General features: G+C 43.3%; 1 protein-coding gene across 2 annotated transcripts in view; it reads right to left on the bottom strand.

Annotated features, from left to right (window-relative positions):
- Nucleotides 1-4,460: 4,460 nt before the first annotated feature.
- P4HA3 (prolyl 4-hydroxylase subunit alpha 3) overlaps nt 4,461-17,401 on the bottom strand; it is a 34,173-nt gene continuing 21,232 nt past the window's right edge. For both annotated transcript variants that reach the window (XM_061202869.1, XM_061202870.1), the window contains 6 exons: nt 14,502-14,566; nt 11,683-11,842; nt 10,957-11,019; nt 7,255-7,323; nt 5,860-5,956; nt 4,461-5,071 (listed from right to left, as the gene is read on the bottom strand). In XM_061202869.1, coding sequence (XP_061058852.1) covers nt 5,001-5,071; nt 5,860-5,956; nt 7,255-7,323; nt 10,957-11,019; nt 11,683-11,842; nt 14,502-14,566 — 525 coding nt within the window. In that variant the 3' untranslated portion in view covers nt 4,461-5,000. The remainder of the gene's footprint in view (nt 5,072-5,859; nt 5,957-7,254; nt 7,324-10,956; nt 11,020-11,682; nt 11,843-14,501; nt 14,567-17,401) is intronic.

Raw genomic sequence — 17,401 nt, 5'->3', positions numbered from 1 at the left:
AGTTGTCAGTTAAATTGAGGTGGACATTATTTCCCCAGTTTTACAACAGGATTCGCATTGTTAATTTATAAATCTAGACTTGGAGAATTAAGGACTGAGAAATGACCATATCTTAAACTGTCTGCAACAAAATGAACTTAAAAGGACATGCCCAACTGAATTCAGGTCCTTTGAGTCAAAAAAAATCCTCTGCTGCACATTTTGTTTAAGTGTTACTGTTTCTGCCTATTAATGTTGGAAACACAAATAGTGCAATTTGTGCAATTGGAGAATCTTGCCTTTTTCCTTGGCTCCCCCCAAAAATACAAACCAACAGAAACTTGTTATGCACTCATCAAAATGCACTAATGGGTACTCTGAACTCATTAACATTGACATCTGCAAAGGAGGCAACAGGGGAAAAAATCTTTCATCTTTTTTTCCAGTAGCGCATAGTTGTGAAATGATGAGGGCATTTTTACCTGCTTGCTGTGACCAGCGTGTGTACACATAAACCTTAACAAGACTACAAGTATGTTCCAGAAGGAAATCATTTAGTTATGAACTAAATAACAAAAATCAGGACTTCAAATGCTATGGTCTTGAATATTAGACCAGATTTCGTAGCTCCATATCTAAGATTTTTCTACCTGCCCCTCTTCAGCACAGGGATGGCTGGCTGCTCAAAACACTCTTCCTCCCCCTTTTCCTTTCTTTAAGCTGTGTACAGTGAAAATTGTCTTTACTGTATTTTGTTCTCTGGTAATGTAATAAGCATGATGGTGCCTTCTATTAATACATCATTCCAGTCTTGCTGGTAATTTTGTACAGTATAGTGTATGAATTGCTGTGCTGCAAAGCCAAACAGCTACAAAATGTTGAAAAATCATTGAAGTGTATAAAAATTGCAGTATCTTTAAAATCAGTAAAATTGACTAGCATATTATTTACCTTGTTCTTCAGTTAACAACTTTGTGTTCTCTGTGGGAGGGAGTCTTGTGTGTTTGGGAGGGAGGGGGAAGGAGGAAGTCAGTTATTTGAGTAAGTCTCTTGTTGACTTTTCTGTTAGCCTGAATGTGAACGTTGAAGCGTATCACTTGAGAGGTGCTGGAAAAGTCAATCAACTTGATGTACATTTTTAGTGACATTTTAAAAGCAGTCAGATTCCATAAATGGCAAGTAAACCTGGAGTGAGGATACTGCAATTTTCGGAGAAAAGAACAGCAGCTCTTAAGTGTTTGCATTTTCTATTTGGGGGGCAGGGAACTGTCATTCATTTTGCACAATTCTTGAACTGATGTCAGCACCCGAGTGGCTCTGAATTTAAGTCTGGGACGACATCTTTTATTTTTACATGAATCTCTAAACAATTCTGTGAGCAAAGTTTGTAGCTGCTGGATTATTGTCTGTCTTTATAGCAAGTTCCAGTAAACCGCAAGTATGACAAAGGATATCCAATTTTATGCTTGGAGCATTTAGTACCTACTAGTTTCTGGATGTTTCAGGCTAGGAGTGGGGTAAATAAGTGTGACCACTTAAAGCTGCTTGTTAACATGGACGACTTCTCCATTCTATCTTAGTAAAAACAAACAAAAAATGCACTTGACATAATAGCAAACGGGTTCTGAATTATGGAACTGTTTGCTGTTTAGTAAACTAGCAAATGATGCACATATTTTGTTTTTCATGTACTGGGCGATGTAAGTAAAATTAAATCTGTCCCTTTTTTTCCCCCTTGAATGAGGTCTTCCATGTTCGAGGAAAAGTCTTGCACTATTGCGTATATTTTGGGGACACAGATTTCTCAGTTTCCATTTTGGGGGGTTAAGGATTTTTTTCCTGTTTGAAATACTTTTACACTTTCTGATGTATAGTACTTGAAGTTCTTACCAGAAAATTACTTTTGAGTTTTGAAGCCTTTATTCAAACTGCTTTTAAATGAGTGGTTTCTTGTCAGTGTTTTGTTTTTTGTAGCATATTTTCCCTCTTTCATTTCTTTCTCCTTCCCATTTTATATATATATATATATATATAAAATTTCCAATCCAAGATATTGCCCTGCCACCCATGAAAACTTCTGGCACCAAAAGTAATGACAAATGTTAAGTGTAATGGAAAATTAAAGCAAAGAGCCATTCAGCTTCAGTCTTTACATACCATGAGTAAAACATTAAAACATCACATGGAGAAGTTTACATGGTGATTGTTCACCTGCAGTACTGTGGACTTTTAACATTTTGTCCCCTTTCAGTGAACCAGAGTAAAAGTATTCATCTACCATTACTGTTATTTGCTGTTTTTTGTTTTGTTTTGTTTTTTTTGTTCGTTTTTTTTCTTTTTGGATGGTAATATTCTATGCTATCCTTATGACACTATTGCAACCAAATTGGCTTTACCATCTTGGCTTTAGTAGGTATAGAAGACAATGGATTACCATCTTTATTGCTGTAATGTGTTAAGCATTATATGCTAGTAGTATCTAGTTTAATTGTTTCAGGTGGAAAGTATTCTTTGAGTTTCCATTTTGAATGTGTTTGGACTAAACAAACAATAAACTACTGATGTCTGCAGCAAAAAAAAAAAAAAAAAAAAGATCTTCAGAGGCAGACCTGTATTCGAATCCTGCCTCTGCCACTTTATAGCTATGTAACCTCAGGCAAGTTACACATTCTCTGCCTCAGTTTCCCTCATCTATAAAATGGAGATAATAGTACCTATTCATCGTGAGGATTGAAGGAGACAAGTACACCTCAGTTCTTAGCACAGTGCCTGGCCAGTAGTAAATGGTCAGTATGTTACTAATGACAATGATAATAGTCATTAACATAAAGAATCTTCCCTGTAGTGAATCTTGTGAGAGATACTGAGTGCAACACCAGGAACCCAGGTTGGAGAAAGCTGTTAGAAAAACAGTTGAAGAAACGTGCAAGAAAGAAACAAAATTATAAACTAGCTATGTACCAAGCCACAGTCAGTCCTATTTAGAAATAGCTACCTACTAAGCACTTTTGGGGCCCCACAGACACACCACTTTCCCTGAACTGCTCTCACCTGCCTGAAGACAGATGCTCCAAAAGGAACTCAATTGTTAGAAATCCCCTCCTCAAGAGTTTCACCAACCAAGGAAGACTGACCCTTACCACAGGAGAAGAGACTACAAGTGGACAACACACCTAGATAAACTGTCACCATCACATCTCCCACGTATGGGCTGTACTCTAAGGGCCCATTTATCATTCCTAAAAATCTAAGAGGGCTACATCCCCCCTTTCCCTATTAAGATGGTATTTCATCCCAAGTTCTAAGCCACCTCGGGGAGTTATTCATTTTCCTCTGGGTATCTCCCATGTATACATGATATATACATGTCACTAAGCTTGTGGGTTTCCTTTTGTTAATATGTCTTTTATTACACAGGTTTCAGCTAAGAACTCAGAAGGGTAGGGGGAAAGTACTTTTTCTTCCCTACATGACAGTAATTTAGTAAGAGGGTTTCCAGAGTCCTGATGCACTCAGCGGAAATGCTGGGGATGTGACCAGGTGCTCATGGAGGCTCTTCAGGAACCTGAATATCAGGACACCAGAACCTTTAACTTGGGGCCCACGGAGCTCTGGGAGGCAGAAACCCTGACGTGCATGGTGCAGGGAGGGGGCGGAAGCAGCACAGTTTCTAAGCACCTAGTCCTTTACTTGTGTGGCTTCTTTGTGAGCAAGGCACACGCCCTCGCTCCTGTTGAGGAACCTGAGCCAAGTCGCCTGGAATGTTCTCTTTGCACAAGTCACTCATCAATGCAGCCTTAGCTCATGCTAGTCCTTCTGCTGGGAAATGCTTCTCCTCATTAGACTCTGCCTATAAAAAAATTCTACCTGTCCTCCAAAGTACAACTCAAAGGAGGCCTTCTTATTCATTTATCCAAAAATATTTGCTGAATGTCTACTTATTTGAAACAGACCTTTTTCTGGGGATACCAAGAGGTATAAGGAGTGCAGGCAGGCAGGCAAATAAACAAATAGTGAAATTCAGTGAGATGGGGGCTACAATAGAGGCATTTACAAAGTATAGAGGGGTCTTAAAGCACTCACCCTGCAGGGAAGGCCACTGGCCACAATTAAATGAATAAAAAGTAATTTCAAGAAAAGTGTTTGTTAGGAAGAAAACAAAGTTGGCTAATGTGAACGAAAGTGGCTGGAAGGTTGGGTGTCAGAGAAGGCCTCTCTGAAGCGACACTGAGCCAAGAGTGGAATGGAGAGACCATGGCAGAAGCAGCGAATGCAAAAGGCCTGAAGAGTGGGACTGATGTTGGTTTTGAGGAATAGAAAGAATGTCTTATGTCTGGAATGCAGTGAGAGGGGCGCCAAGATGAGATTACACATAAATAAAATGTTATACTCTGCCTTTTTCACTCAATATTACAATGTAAGAATGTTCTTGGTTGTGAAAAATGATTTGTAAACATCTTTAATGACTGTATTAAAACATTTTTAATGGCTGTATTAAAAAATCATATTTTTAAAAAGTTATTTTCTGCTTTAAAAAAATCATCACATGAGGTACACTCCTGATACAGAGACACCCCCTGCTCAGCCTTCAGCAGAAGTCAGTAGGCAGAAGGGCATATGGGGGTCAGGCACCACCTGCAGGTGTCCTCACTGCCACTTCTGGGCCCCCGTGGTCAAGGCTCAAGTAGCAAAAGCCCCAGTGACCAAACCCTGGAGACTGTTGATATGTCCTGTTCCCAACAGAGTGTGTCTGAGCTCCAGAAACTTCTCTCTCCAGCCTCCTTGCCCCCTCCTTTGTATTGTTCATTCTACTGTGACTCATGGCTCGAGGAGAAACTGTAAGTTCTCAGATGTCCCCTGCTAGAGACTACTTCCTTGTCTCCCATTTGCAAGGAATAGGCAATGCTGACAAAGGCCCTCCTCCAGAAGCTTGCTCTCCTTTCTCCTCTCTTACCATAGCTTTTGGCTTCTGGCTTCTCTGGAAAGCCAAAGGACTCCTCCAGCTTCTCTCTGCCAACATTTTAGTCTTCAGGGCTTGCACTGCAAGGTCTGCGGAATTCCTGTCCATACTCGTGTATCCACTTGTTGGCCACTGGGGGAAATGGGGAGGAAGAAGAGCAGGCTCAGCAGAGCAGACAGCAGCGACGCTCACTCACAGGGTCGTTAAATTCCACACCCTTGGCAACTCACTTGCCTCACCCCGGTCCCAGCCCTACTATGGACTACAAGATGTTGCTTCAGCAGCAGTAAAGAGCAGAAAGGACAGTGGCACCTGGAAAAAGTCCCTGACAGGTCCTGCTACTACAGACTAATTTTCAAACCCGTGGGTACTGTGGTCACTTACCCTTCATGTAGCTCCTAAAAGCCCACCTCCCCCAGGGAACCATTCCAGGGTAATGAGAGAAAAGGGATGGATTCTCCTGGCAAAGTCCACCTCAGCACAAGAGTCCCTCTTCTACTTCTTTTTCTGTCTTCAGAGCTAAGCGCTCTTAGACACAGATATGACATAAACACATCCCCTACTTATTTATCTCTTCCTTGTTTGACCATCTCCTCATGGGGAAGCACCTGATGGTTCTCTCCTTGGGATAGAGGACTGGGACTTAGCAACATATTATTCCTTAGCTGTGCTCAGGAATCAAGGCCCATCTGGTCAGGCCAATATACTTTTACTGACACCTGCTCTATGACAAAAGCCTGCCCTTATGGGCTCCCAATGTACTGGTGGCAACTAATCCAGAATCTGATCACCTCAATATAATGTGGCACTGTTAATGAAGCTTTTGGAATGAAAAGGCTATGTTATTTTCCATCCATCCCCTATTTCACTTTACCCTGAACCCCTCACCCAATTCCCATGCCCAGAAAGGCAGGCCTTACCCCACTTATCTCCTACCAGGACGGGACAGCCAGCATGAAGTGTGTCACCATCCCCTTCACCACTCCTATGCAGGTTCCACCAAAATAGTGCTGCATTCTGAAAACAAGCAGACCCCGCCCCAGGGGAGGTCAGCCCAGAATCTCAGTCCTTAGGAAGCACTTGACTGAGGACAAAGGCATGCATGTCATTAAACAAGAAAACTGTCCATGCAGATTGGGGGCAAGGCATGCATAAAATGCCACAAAATGGTGTAAGCTGCCATTTACTCATTCACTCATGCATCACTTATTGAGGGCCTGCTCTGCTCTAGGCCCTGAGGATGCAGAGACAGATCATGTCCATTTCTCTCAGGGAGTTCATAGTCTTGTGGAAGAGACAGACATAAAAACAAACCAGGATAAGACAGTGTGACAAGTGCTAGGGGAAAGGTGAGCACAGGGTGTCATAGGATCACTGAGGAGAGAAACTCGACAAAAAGCACAAGGTGGAACAAAATATTCCTCACACAACTAGGAACTTAATTGAGCCACTGACTCTTCCTTAGGCACTTCCTAATAACACCCCCAGGAAGCAGGGATCATCATCATCCCCACCTCACCAGCAAGGAAGCTGAGACTTAGGGGCTTTAAATAATGCAGCTAAGAAGGAGCAAGGTCAGGACTCAAACCCAGGCATTTTGATTCCAAATCGTATATGTTCTTTTTCCCCCCCCATCCCCAGCTTTTTTTCCTATATGCTTACTTTAACCTTGGCCAACCCCCTGAGTTTTGACAGATACCCAGCATTTACTCATTGAATGCTTAGGATGTGCTGGGTACTGTGCTAAGTGCTATGAGGCGTGATCTCAATTATTGTCTTCATTTCATTCCTGAAGTAAGGGCTGTCATCCCTGACTGATTGATCTGAAATTTGGGGGAGATATTAAATTCATTAAACAAACCTCTTACCACACTGGCCGCCCTCTCTGCCTTGCTTGATGTTATAGCTCCTACTGCAATACGTTTTTATGTTAACTTCTGGAGGCAAGGACTGCGAGTTTTCCTCGGTACTCTCAGTGCCTTCAGCCCCCAGTGTTTACTAAACGAATGACTGAAGGGACCAGTTGTTGTCAAGGATCCGAAGGGGACTCTCGCCTTTGAGGAGCTCTATTGTAATGGGAAGGCACACATGTAATCATCCTCTTGTAATATAAGTGTAAATAAAATAAAAAATAGAGGCACAAGTAAATGCAAGAGTCAAGAAAATTGAGGGATTATCTTTGATTCTGGGAATCAGGGGAGACCTCTTTTCATTCCCTCTCCCAGGAATAAGCTTGCAAGCACAGGCAGCATGAACGCTAGGGTGTTAGTTCTGCACTGCTAAAACCACCTGTTGGGGTCAGACCCCCCACTCACCTTGACCACAGGCACGCTAAAGTTGCCGTAGATGAAGGCTGTGGCTCCTCCAGCTTCCACCGAGCTCAGCTACAAGGCCAGAGGAAGAGACAGGGTTGAAATAGCCCGACTGCCCTACTCTGCCTCACATGACGTCTGATGTCATTTCTGCATAAATTCCCTCTTCTGTGCCCCTCTTTCAACTCTGGGAGAAATACTTATGGAAATACAATCATCCAATTTAGGAATTGAGAGAGCCTACTCAGTGGCATCAGTATTTGCCTGCAGGGCCACAAGAGGACACGTTTAGAAATGCCCCCTTTCTTTACCCTTTGAGCTAACATCCTTATTGAGGGTTACCATAAGTAGATTCAAACTTTGAGGCCCTCAGGAAGAAATACAGTTTATGTCACAACCCAAGACACAGACACATCCCTGAAGTAAGTTTCATAAAACATTCTTAACTATATCAGATGCCCTCTGGTATTTTCCATTTTATTTTATTCTATTCTAGTTCAGATTTCTTAAATGCTGACCAGATCCACTAAATTGATTTCACAGCCCACTAATGGATCATGACCAGTGGCTTACAAAACACTGTTTAGATTACAATGATTATTTTTGAAAGCTGGGCATCATAGGAACTACTGATTGCACCTTTGGTGTGTTTCCCAGATCACTCAGACCCTCTCTAGGTAATCTCAGCTAAAGAGTTTCACCACTGGTATATTCTAGAATTATAGATGTGTTTACTTAACTTGAAGAGTTTTTTCTGATTGTCAAAGAAATACGTAATAACCTAAACATTTTGAAAAATACTGGAAAATACTTTAAAATACTTAAAATAATATTATTCATCATCTTACGATCTGGAAAAAGAAAAAAGCACTGTTATGGTTTAACTGTAATAGTTGACATTTATTGAGCACTGGCCGTATGTTAGGCATCACACTAAGTCCTTACAAATATATTATCTCAGTTATTCCTCACAACAAATATATCATCCTCACTATTCCTGTGACTTAGGATTGTTATTATTTACATTCTACAGTTGAGGAAACCAAGTCTCAGACAGATTGAGTGGTTTACAAAAGGTCATATAACTCCTTGGTGACTGAGCCAGGACTGGAGCTGAGCCAATGCTGTCTGACTACAAAGCCCCTGCTCATAACCATTATGCTACATACACTCTTGAACATTAGGTTATTTCCCACTGTTTACTATTATAAACAACACTGTGAACATCTTAACGAGTAAAATCATTTTTGCGTTTTAGATTGTTTTCTTAGGAAAGAGTCTGAGCATTAGTATTATTGGGTCAAAAGTATATGCAAATAGTCAATACTCTAGATACATACTGCTAAATTATTTTCTCACCAGCAGCATGACACGGAGTGCCAGTCTTACCTCGCCCTGGCTAACTGTCTACCAGCACATTCACAGATCCCACCATATTCGCCTGTGTTACAGAGCAAGGGCTATGGGAGTTGGGATGTTAGCACTTGTTAGAGGAAACTGAACTGACGTGGCGATTCAGAACCTGGAAAAGGCAGTGGTGATTTTTAGCACATCTTGGCTCCCCCTGTAGTCCTTTGGGAAGGGCGATGAGAGCAACAATTTGCTCCTTGTGTTCAAATAACTAACAAACTGGATGATTCTGTTCAGACCCCTGTTGTCAGCCACTGTGGGTGTAAGCAAGACACAACAGAGGGAACCTGGACTTTCCTGCCTTCCTCTACCTGTGGTTTCACAGTATAGTGGGAAGGAAGGACTTATCCAACAAATTGAAAAGAGAATCCGATGTGTGTGCTATGAAGCTCACGAGCAGGGCATGGATTGTAAGATTGGTGGAGGGGTGGGAAATCTTCCCTCTGTAAACTTTCCGCTGTTTTGTACTGGGACTGATCTTATGTCCAGTCTGAGTAGAAAATCACTAACCTGATTTCAACTCAATCCTCCCAATACTTCTTAAAGATTATTTTCTCCCTATATAATATTACTCTTATGTTCTCCATAAATCTTATCTCTTATGTTCAGAAATGTTTATGATGGTCTTAACACCAACCTGAAGATGAAAGGATTGGGCATAACCTAGCACTTCCTAGGTCCCACGATCCCAGTTATGGGGTCCTATGCTTGCTTTCTGGGATACATGATAGAAACATATTGTATGAAACTTCACAGAGAGATATCCCCTTACATTATTTCATCAGGTCCTCATGACAGCCCTGTGAGGAGGCGCAGAGCAAGAAAACAAGCTCAAAGAATTGATGTGATTTGTGCTGAGGCCACATGTTAAGTGGCAGAACCAGAATTAGACCAACTGACTCCAAACCCAAAACGCTTTCCATTCCACTGTGTATCAAAGACTTAAAATCCAAACATATACACACTCTTGCATTTGTCATTTAACATTGCTGGGCTACCCTTACCATAGTACCCTTACCATAGTAACTGGGCCTCTGTAATCAGGGAGTCAGCTACAGAAGATACTAGGGGGATAAAGAACAGAGAGATATTGGCCCCTAGATGTCCTATTCTTTGGTTGATATCAATGTACTTCACTGCCTGTGACCTCCCATGCCAGCTTGAGTCATCAACCAGAGATGTACCAGCAGCTGATCCAAGCTGTGTCTCCTGCCCAGAGAGCTGACGTCAGCCATCCCTCTGCCTGATCAGAATGCTCAGAATGAACACGAGAGGCCAGACACCATTGGCAATGGCAGCCTTCCACTTCCGCGTAAAATTAAAACCGAGCCACACGAAGAAACATGTTGGGATTGCCAGCATTAAAACTACAGAGTGCTGGCCTCTGATTGTCCTTTCTTGGCTACACTGTGGAGACCAGTTAACAGGACTAAGAAAAGAGGGAATGCTAGGGTGTAGGTGTCTGCTATTCTAATGAGCCTGAAACCAGGCCTTCATCTTAGGGTGTTATGTAGAGCACTTACATTTGGCATGTTTATTCCTTCATTTAACAGTAATACACCTCTTATAATTTAAGTGACAGATGCCTGAAATTATGACTTGTCCATAGAGAAGGAGGTAAACCCACATGATCTGAAGGGAAGAGGATAGGTGAGATAATAAAGACTGGGTCCAAATTCTATAGGATCAGGTCAGACACTAGGAGAGGAGGCCAATTTATTTTTTAAGGGGGTATAATGTAGATTTTAGTGAAGGATTTATGAGGAGATAAGGAAGAAAATTTTCACCGCATATGAGAGAGCCACACTTAAGGAATTTCTCTGTAGGCATCTCTGTTCTTCCCTTTCGTAATCTCAGCTGCTTCATTTCTCTCCTCTCTCCCCTCACAGCTCCACAACCTCATCTATAGGTCCATGCTTTTCAACACCAACTAGTCTATGGGACCTCAAAGACAGAGACCCTCACATCCCCTTCCTGTGTTGTTCAGGTCCCAGGATCTCTTGGCCTTCAGTGTAACCCCACTTCCCATCCTAATCACTGACAATGACAAGGTCACATTTAGGTCTACACAATGTAAGCTCTTTGAGGGCAGGAACTGACTTGTATTGATATTTCTTTCTCTCTCCTATAGTGCCTAACAAGAGTGCCGTATGAAATTCACAAACATCCTGGAGATTTTTCTGCTGTGAAATTCAGATAAAATCAGTATCTGATATTGCTTTGAAAACCGTAAAATAAAAGAGATATAAATAGTCATTAAGTAAGCAGCCCTGGTCCCTCCAGAGCAAGACTCACGTAGATCATAAATGTTGCGACTCGGTTCCCAGAGTTCATTCTGTACAGTGGGCTGGTTGGTGACTGAGACAAAAATAGAACATATCATTATTTTATGCAGATGGCACCAGAGTAACAGCCAGGATGCCACCATAATACAGGGAGGAGAAAAATGGAGGAGTCACAGATGGGATATAGCCTTGAGCTATACCTAGTCAAGTATGTGCCCGTCTTTGCTGGCAGGTACTCAATATACTTTTTTCCTCTTACTACTTTATTAGATACTCATATAAGTGAACTGTATACTACTAATCAAACAAAATTGCTTGTTAGTAGTGAAAGCACTATGTGAGGCGTTGATTGCACCTTCAGGTTCTTGGTGAAATAAATTAACATATAAAATATTACAGATAATTATTCTGTAAAAATACTAAGTCATAAGACTGGAGTTCCCAATTATTTGCCAAAGAGACACACTTTTTTGTCACAGAAGAGTTTAACTGATATAATTTACATGTCATAGAATTCAATCATTGTAAGAGTGTTTTTCAGTGAGTTTTAGTAAAAAGAAGATGATTCAGCAGCAATCAGCTTGAAACCAAGGCTTTCAATCTACCTAGAACGAGAACCTTTGTTCTAAAATTTCACGCAGTATTCTCTGGGGGCCCTATAAGAGCTCTGTCTCAGAGAAATAAATAACACCCTCGTTGCCTACCCCATGAGATTGGTCACCGACCCCATGGTTACCGTAGCATGGTCAAAGTGAGGCTCATAGTGCCCTCCAATTCCGTAGTTTACCACCTGGAGATACTCTGCGTAGGGAGGCTGGACATCAAGGCCTGTAAGGGAGGCAATGCGATGGTCGAGGGTCACCAGCACTGGGTCAACGGTGTCCTTTAGCCAGGCACTAAAACACACCACAGGTTGCAGCATCAGTGATCTGATGCCAGAAATGACTAAATGTCTGTGAATGAATGAATGAATGATGTCAACTGCCAGAAGGAAGGAAGGAAGGCAAGGAGGACAGGAAGATAGACACAAATACCTAATTACCTACTCACTCCTCCTGTTAAGTCGGCCCAGTCCATTTTGTGCTCTATCTTAACATTCACACATTCATTCAACAAACATTCTCTGAGGCCTACTGTATGCCAGACCCTGTGCTAGGTGTGTGAAGAGTAAAGGTTCACATCACCAGACACTGGGATACAAAGAGAAAGAAGACAAAACCCTGTCTTTAAAAATGCTATGTTTAGGGGCTTCCCTGGTGGCGCAGTGGTTGAGAGTCCGCCTGTCAATGCAGGGGACACGGGTTCGAGCCCTGGTCCGGGAGGATCCCACATGCTGCGGAGCGACTAGGCCTGTGCACCACAACTACTGAGCCCACGTGCCACAACTACTGAAGCCGCAAGCCTGGAGCCCAGTGCTCCACAACAGGAGAGGCTGCTGCAGTGAGAAGCCCGTGCACCACAACGAAATCGCTGCAACCAGAGAAAGCCCAAACACAGCAACGAAGACCCAATGCAGACAAAAATAAATAAATTAAAAAAAAAAAAAAATGCTATGTTTAGAGACATCTCAATGGAGGAAGCTGGGTGCAATGGAAAAAGCTTTGGATTCAGAGGAGTAAGACCAGTCCCGGATCCTCAGCTTGACCCTTGGTCAGGCCCTTAACCTTTCACCTCTCTTAAGGTTCAGTGTATTCATCTATAATATGGGGATGGTAATAATATCTACTACACAGACTTATGAAGATTGTGACAGACTGCTTATGAAGATGCTTTGTAAGCTGTATGTTATTGATTGCTGTAAAACACAGAAAAATATCTGCTCTTTTGCTCTACTCCAGGACAAACCAGGATAGGTCAAAGGCCAAAGAGCAAAGTTCAGTCTCTTTTCCTGAATGTCTTGTTGAGGTTCTGATAAAGTAGAGGATTTGGGATCAGAATGTAGGTCCCTGGGAAGTGAGGAAGTACTCCCCAAGCAAAGCCAGTGAGCCTCCTGGGGAGATGACGAAGGCTCTTAAGGGAAGCACCTTGGCATGTCTGGGAAGACCACTTCTTTGGTCTATAAATGATGGATTAATTTGTTCATTCTTTTGTATGGAGTGCATGCATAGTGCTATGCTGTGGGCTCTAAGGTTTACAAAGATACCCAAGACAAAGCTGTTGTGTTCAAAGAGCTCATGAGAGGAGACACACAAATATACACAAATACAACTGAGCACAAATCAAGGTAGAGTGAAAAATAAGAACCAGCCCTTAAAGTAAAGTTCTGGGGAGCACAGAGGAAGGAGATGTTAATTCTGACTGGGGCACTGAGGTAAGATGGACATGTAGGCGAAATTTTGAAGGGTGCATAAAATTTCAATAGATGGAAAAGACACAGGGATATGCCAGGCTGAAGAAATAGCATCAGCACAGACATGGTGGGGTGATATAATACAGTGTGTGTCAGCACAAAAGCATTTAGTCTATGAGAGAAGTAATGGGAAATAATGCTAGCAAAGTAGGCTCAGGGCATGTTGTAGAAAGCTGAGGACCCTGTGGTCGGGAACCTGGTCTTTGTGGATAGTGATTAGGAGTGCACAGGTGACCTTTGAGGGACCAGTTCCAGTGAAGTTGTGAGGACAGAACCAAAATTCAAGTGGGTGCACTGTGGTGGAGGGTGGGTAGTGAGAGGAGGCAATGAGGGTCTCAGTTTCTTTACCTGAGAAGTAAAGAGAATATCACCTACTCCCCTAAAAGCAATGACTCTAAATGGAAGGTTGAATTTTCTCCTTGACACTACAATGTCAGAAAGGTTAGCAAAGCAACAAAGCTGAGGTTAGACGGGCCTTTCAAAACTTAGAAAATAACTTCTAATGTAAAAGGTCCCCAAAACGTACCAGACCAAATAAGTTAAGCCAGATGATTCTGAATCCAAGCTTTCATCACTCGCCTTGCTTCCCAGACAACAAAACCATCCACCCAGCTTGAGGTCTGGCCTCTCCCCAAGGATGTCATCACCGTCTCCCATGGCTCCAGTGGGGACCCTCCTCTTACAGTATCCTGTCCTTACAGCACAAACCAAGGGCTGCAGTGGAGGGGGAGCAGGGATGGAGGGGAGGGAATACGGCTGGGCTCTCAACTAGAGAAGGTATCAGATCCAGAGATTCTGGCCATCCGTCTTGCCTGAGTGGTGGCAAGTCATGCTTTGAATATGAGTCAGGAGGTAAAGTCAAATTCCAAATAGAGACAGGACTTGTTCCCTGGAAAAGCAATCCTGGTTAGGAGAACAACTACACACTTAATTTTTGGTCTAGGGCATAGGAGCTTTTTCAAGTCTTTCCCTAATGGCCTCCTAGTTAAGTCCTCAGACCATGTAACCACCTGAGAAAGGCCCTTGGGTAAGGGGAGTGGAAACTGCTCCCTCTCAACAAGAATGTACAGATATAAACGTGGACTACAGTGGCGTCTCTAATGGCACCTGAATGGCTGTTGCTGACCTTCAGTCACCTGTGCCACAGGCCCGAGGGTGGCCAGCAGGCATGACCAGTGTCCCTGCCAAGAAAGGACCCCTCTTACCTTTTGCTGATGCGGTACTCCACTGGTAACTGCTTTTCGCCTGATGCCACCACAGATCTCTGTAGCTGGTGTGAAGGATGTAAGAGAAAGTACAAGTGGTTATGATGCAAAGGGAAGGGCTCTCACTTCCATAGACACGCCCCTCTCTTAGCATAAACCTAACAATCACCCGTTTCTCCTTTATTAAAGGATATTTTGTACATGCTACTAATTTAGTGATAGCTATCAATCTTAAGTGACATAAAAGCTCAGAGTTGAAAATAACCTTTAGCTTCATATCTGGTAAACAGTAAAAACTGGAAAAGGTCTGTAGGACTGAAACACAAGTGATTTTGAATCCCTTTTGCATCTGCAAGACTGTGAGTTCTGTAAGAACAAGGGCTGTTTCTTATTCATCTTTATATCCCAGTGTTTGGGGCAGGGCCTGACTGATGGTAAGTTAAGCTTTGACTTAGTGTTCGTCAAATTAAATGAACACCTCCAATGACAGGACGCTTTCTACCCTCAGAGGCAGCCTGCTCCTTCTGAACAATTCTGATAAAAGCCCTTCCTTACAGAGAATCAAAATCTGTTTTGTCTGCAGCTGCCTTGGTCACGGGGAAAAAACAACCAAACAGGTTTGAAGTCACTAATTTAACTGAATGTCTCTTATTTTGTTCTGAATGTCTAGATATAAATTTTAAATTATTTTTAAATAAAGTGGCCTCTAATTGCAAAGGTACTGTACCAGGGACAGAAAGAGAAATATTATTTACATAAGGATGTCTACTTCTGCATTTGTCATCAGAATGTCAGCTCCATGAGGGCAAGGACTTGGTCTTTTTTCAGTGCTGCATCCCCAGGATGCAGAGAAGGCCTGGCAGGGAGTAGGTGCTCAATATTGGTGAAATGTACCCAGGAGTGAATGAACCAGAGTCCGGTGGCTAAAGACACAGCCCCGGCGCCTCACATGCAGCCACAGCAGGGCACGGAGCAACAAAAGGCACGTGACAGAAACCCTTTCCCTTCTCAGAGCCTTCTACAATATTGTTGTTCCTGCTGCTAAACCAGGCAGATAACCTTGGAAAAGGCTCTTCCTTTGCTTGGACCCATTCCCCCAGCTATAAAATGCAGCATGTGAACAATACATTCTTGGAGTCCTTCTCAGCCTCTCCCTCTACAATACTAGGATGCAGGGAATCGGTAAGTGACTGATATTGTCTCTTTCTAGTCCTCTAGCCAGCATCCTCTCCTGAGCCATTCACAGAGGAGTGAGGAGAGATTCATAGAGAGATAGTCCCTTCTGTTCTTTTCGGACAACATCAATGGTTTAAAAACAAATCCTAGGGAATCTCCACTCCACCCTGCCCGCCCCCTCCCTTAAAGAGCCACACTGCATTTAATTCCTTTAAGAATTATTTACTGTGCACCTACAAGTCATTCATTTGGGGGGACAAATACTTATTGGTCGTTCTCTGTGCTAAGCACTGTGCTGTGCATTGTAAATACAACATAGGAAACCAGACATAAGGCATCCAATGGGGCCCTAATGGACAAGTACAGGGTGCTATGGAAATACAGAGAAGGAGCATCTAGCCCATTCTTATGAAGGCCAGGAAGGCTTCCCAGGATGCCCAAAAGACAACTGGAATCACACAGGTGAAAAGAGGCCAAGGGAAGAGTGGTTCAGGCAGAGAGAAGAGTGTGTGGGGAGCCAGTGAGAACACTGCCTGTTCGTGGAGATGCAAGTTGTTTAGGGTGGCTAGGGTGTCGGTATAATGGGAACATGCTGCAGAGGGAGTGGCAGCGGCCAGGCCAGGGAGCTCTGTAATCATTTGAAAGCAAAAGTGACCCATTAAAGAGTTTAAGTGAGGGCTTGACTCAGTCAGATGTGACCCTTTGCAAATTGCTCTGGCTACAACGGGCCTAATACGGAGCCAGGCATTTCAAGGACAACATATGATCCCTGCTAGTTTACAGTCTAGCTGGGGGGACAGGATGCTAACCCATGAAACTGGTCGTGATTCCAGACAACACGTAAATGGCAGAATAAATGAAAGTACCAAACAGGTGGAGACAAAAACTGAGTTCAGAGGAGGGAGGTTACTGTATGTGGCCCCAAAAAGTGCTCTGAAAAAAATGTTCCTCCTGAAAGAATCTATGAAAGTGGGCCAAAGTGGTCAGGGATAGGGGCCAAGAGAGGCATAGGGTTTCAACTGAGTCTTCAAGGATGCGGAGGATGCAGATGGGGGAGGAATGATGAGAGAGCAGAGAAATGCCTCTTTGAGAAACACACAGTGAAGAGGAGCAGAGAAATTCAACACAAGCCACTGAGGTGGCTCGGTCCCATGGGGCAGCCGCTACCACACACCCCCAGGGCTTATTCCTGGCTGAGCCAAAGACCAGACAGCGATCAGCAACCCCAGCGAGACGCTTCTGGAGGAAGGGAGCGTGGCAAGATCTTTGCGTGCCAAACAGATGACCTGGCTACAAGGGATTAAATGAACATCTCTGAGTGGGCCGCCTGTCCTGTTACCACAGCAACAGAGTTGTCCCGAGGAAAAAGGAGCTGCCGGCCAAACGCTCCCGCCGGCTCACTGAGAAGCCAAAGCTATTGAAAATACATCGTTCCAATTCACCAGGGAGGGGAGCTTGATCGCTTCAAAAACCTTCTGTACAAAGATTCCAGATTTCTCTGAAGGGCTTTTAGATGAAATTATTATTGCTGTTTTTCGCCCTCCAATCCACGTCTGCTGTCAGAGACTTCCTCAAAATCTGCAGACCTGATCAGGGCACTCTCCTGTTTCAAACTGTCCCATAGCTCCCCGCCTGCCTTCGAGGTAAAATCCAAACTCCCCAGCTTGGTACTTCCAGCGCTTCTAATTGTGTCTCACGTTGCAGCCTCATCTCCCATCACCTCG

This window comes from Eubalaena glacialis, chromosome 10 (genome assembly GCF_028564815.1).
Source record: "Eubalaena glacialis isolate mEubGla1 chromosome 10, mEubGla1.1.hap2.+ XY, whole genome shotgun sequence".
NCBI classification, from domain to species: Eukaryota; Metazoa; Chordata; class Mammalia; order Artiodactyla; family Balaenidae; genus Eubalaena; species Eubalaena glacialis.
This window is presented reverse-complemented; position numbering and strand designations above follow the sequence as displayed.